The sequence below is a fragment of the Sprattus sprattus genome (assembly GCF_963457725.1).
Source record: "Sprattus sprattus genome assembly, contig: scaffold_55, whole genome shotgun sequence".
Lineage (NCBI taxonomy): Eukaryota > Metazoa > Chordata > Actinopteri > Clupeiformes > Clupeidae > Sprattus > Sprattus sprattus.
The window spans coordinates 67,501-70,908 of record NW_027666726.1 but is presented as its reverse complement, the minus strand read 5'-3'; the positions used below and the strand labels follow the sequence as shown (position 1 = coordinate 70,908).

Genomic DNA, 3,408 nt, shown 5'->3' with positions numbered 1-3,408 from the left:
CAGAACAACAGAACAAAATTCAGAGTTTCATTTGTAGCCGACTGGGTGATAAACCCTTCCCGGAGAGGAGTTGCGCAATCCCCCGGCCATGTCCTCGTTCAGTCTTTTCAGCGGCTGGCTGGTGTGTGTGTGTGTGTGTGTGTGTGTGTGTGTGTCTCAGTCTTTTCCGTGGCTGTAAACACTTGTTCGCTCCGCCACGATTGTCTACTTTAAGTCGATAAAAGCTCAATAAACACACAGAGTACCACGGCAAGAGATATCAACTTTGAACCCAATTACAGTCCCAGCCTGCATTTAAGATTCTCTCAAAAGTGCTGCTCGCTCGCATCACGCGGACGGGTCCCGTTAACACTGACCGGTGGCAGAGAGCAGGTTACGCAGCGTGGCCAGCTCTCGTGACAGCTGCTCCACGCGCTTCTGTAAACGGTCGTTCTCGGCGGCCAGCTCGAGCACCTTGTGTTGGGTCTCCATGTTGCGCATCTTGGCTTTGTCGCGACTCTTGCGCACGGCCAGGTTGTTCCTCTCGCGCCGCTGGCGGTACTCCTCGCTGTCCTTCTCGAGGCGCTTCTTCCCTTTCCCGCTGCCCGACGACATCTTGCCGTGCTCGTGCTGCCTCCGCGGCGACGACCCTGCCTTCCCCGGTGGAGCAGGTGTGCTGGGGGAGCTCGAGCAGGACGACGAGGAGGCGTCGGAAATGTTCCCCAAACTGCCGCTCGGGGCTCCCGCCGGCTGGAACTGCAGATAGGAGCGCATGTCAAACCCAGACGAACCGCCGTCCATTCCCAACTCTTCGCGAGACTCGTCCCGGGAACCACCACCACCTTTAGCCGAGTTTCCGCCGAATTCCGGGGGGCTGTAGACCGTGTCGACTCGGGTCTCGTCGAGGTCGGAGTAGCCTAGTGGGTTGGTCTCCCGGTGGCTGCCGCCGTTGAGGAGGCTCGAGCTTGTTGTTTCACGGTCGGTGGCGAGTGAAATGTAGTTCCTGTAGTTTTGTAACGGTGACACCCTCTTGTTTCTGCTGCCCTCCTCGAGGAAATCACCGTACGCGTCTCCGTGTCGGTGGTGGTGCGGGTGCGGGACCTGGCCGTGTGTGTGTGAAGCCAGCTGGTGATAGTGCAGAGAGTCCAGGTAGATGCTGAAGTCGATCGTCTTCTCGTGCTGCGCGATGCCGATAAGTTTCGTCATGGAGCCGTCAGCGGGCTGCTGCTTGCACACGCCGTCTCCGACGGGACCGCTGAGACTGTTGCTACCGTGGAGCGCGAGGCAATCCCCCTCGTAAAAACCAGCTACTTCCATGGATCTTAACACCCGCCGGGTTGCGGGACCATACGGAATCACGCGCGGCGCGCTCTAAGCAGTGCGGTGATGCGTTTAGACTGCGCGCGTATAGCTCACCGAAGGAAGGAAAGTTTCACTAAAAACAGCAGCACAGACCGTTGTTGACTCAGTAACACCGCTGTCAACCGGTATCCGAAACGAATAGTCAGTGTAGTTGGAGGAGTTTAACTTGTCCCTCCTTGAGAGTTTGTTGGCAGTGCTGTCCTACCAGTTTGCGGCAAAGGATTTAAGTCGACGAGGAAGTGGGCGTGGCTATGTCATGGTTGAAACTTGTTTTTTTTTCAGCGAGTGCGCACAGAGGAATAAAACCGGCTCGAGGCACAAATAAAGGAAAATAACTCAAGTCATTAGGGTTTGAACAGCAGACCACATCAAAGGGTGTAAAGGACACAAATGACCGTGTCAGTAATAGACATGCTTTTCATATTCTTCTAGTCTGGCGCAAGCAGCTTATGCTTTTTTTTTATTATCATAATAAGTAAAATCCTTAGAACGTGTCTGTGTGTAATGTGTTTTTTGAGGGTGTTTTAGGGTTGGATGTAATCACGAGCGCAGTCTTGACATAAACAAACAAACAAACAGACAAACAAACAAATAAACAAACAAACAGACTGTGGTCACCTAAGGGAAGGGGGCGTGGCTCGCCATGTGCGTGAGCGAAGCCAGGTTACTGACGTGTGTGACAGCGTGAACTGGAGCACTGCGCCGCGCTCTCTGGGTTTGCGTCGTCTGTGCGCCTGTGTGTGTGTGTGTGTGTGTGTGTGTGTGTGTGTGTGTGTGTGTGTGTGTGTGCGTGTGTGTGCGCCGTGCTCTCTGGGTTTGCGTCGTCTGTGCCATAGACATGTATAGGTACATATACCTATACATGTCTATGGTCTGTGCGCCTGTGTGTGTGTGTGTGTGTGTGTGTGTGTGTGTGTGTGTGTGTGTGTGTGTGTGTGTGTGTGCGCCGTGCTTTCTGGTTTTGCGTCGTCTGTGAGGACTGGTAGCTCCCCCGTGTGGATGTTTATAATTATAACATGAATTAAAATGCTCGCTCAAACTTCATTTTCAAGTGTAACGTTACAATTAGTCTAACTTGTATAGGCCTACATATTCATTTTTTTTACATTTGCAACAGTGTCAACATTAGCTAACCCTCTGTGGCACTGTGAAAAATAACCAATGTACAATTACCCCCGCAACCATATTTATTTATTTCACCCTGTATAACCATCATACACACACAACGCATAGCATGTCTTTATTCCTGCTCTTCCTGGACTCTCCACTTTGCGCTATAGTATATAAACGTATTGGACTGTTGACCATTGCACTGTTGTAGTGTTTTGTGTTGTGATGTATATTTTGTGTAATATGTGTAAGCACACTGAGAGCCACTGCACCAAGACAAATTCCTTGTTTGTGCAAACTAACTTGGCCAATAAAAGCTGATTCTGATTCTGATTCATTTCATATGACCATAACCCTAACCCTGTCAAATAGACTATATTTGTAAAAGCCAAGGTGATGTTTAGTCACAGCTGTAGTAACTCCTGTATGGACGTTGGAGTCATGGTAGTCATCACCTTAATGTTAATTGGAGAAGGAACAGGCGCATGGGAATGTAGGACGCAAGAAAACCTCAAGCAGAGCATGCCCATGTCAACTTCAGGTATGTTATACTATGTTATGTTATATAATATTATGTTATATAATACTATGTTATGTTATGTTATATTATATTATATAATACTATGTTATGTTATGTTATGTTATGTTATATTATGTGATGTGATGTGATGTTATATTATGATATGTGATGTGATGTGATGTGATGTGATGTGACAGCTCTGAACTGTTCGCTGATTGGTCCTACAGGATTTTGAGTCCTGGAGACGATTGTCAACGGGGTTGGGCCAGACTGAGTATGAGCTTGAAATCAATTCAGGCGGAAATACGTAGGCTGGTGTCACCAGGCTAGCAAAGTGCGGCCCCTTGGCTGTCCCTGACCGGCCCACGGAGGTCAATGGTGAATTAGAAATCAAACGTTAAACGATACAAATTGATATTACTATTAATTTGTATACT

The 3,408-nt window shown here is 48.9% G+C and overlaps 1 protein-coding gene across 1 annotated transcript; it reads right to left on the bottom strand.

Annotated features, from left to right (window-relative positions):
• Positions 1-255: 255 nt before the first annotated feature.
• cebpb (CCAAT enhancer binding protein beta) lies at positions 256-1,391 on the bottom strand. The gene has a single exon (XM_080861078.1). It carries the CDS (start codon positions 1,294-1,296, stop codon positions 346-348), a length of 951 nt encoding a protein of 316 aa, XP_080717204.1. The 5' UTR covers positions 1,297-1,391; the 3' UTR covers positions 256-345.
• Positions 1,392-3,408: the final 2,017 nt, after the last annotated feature.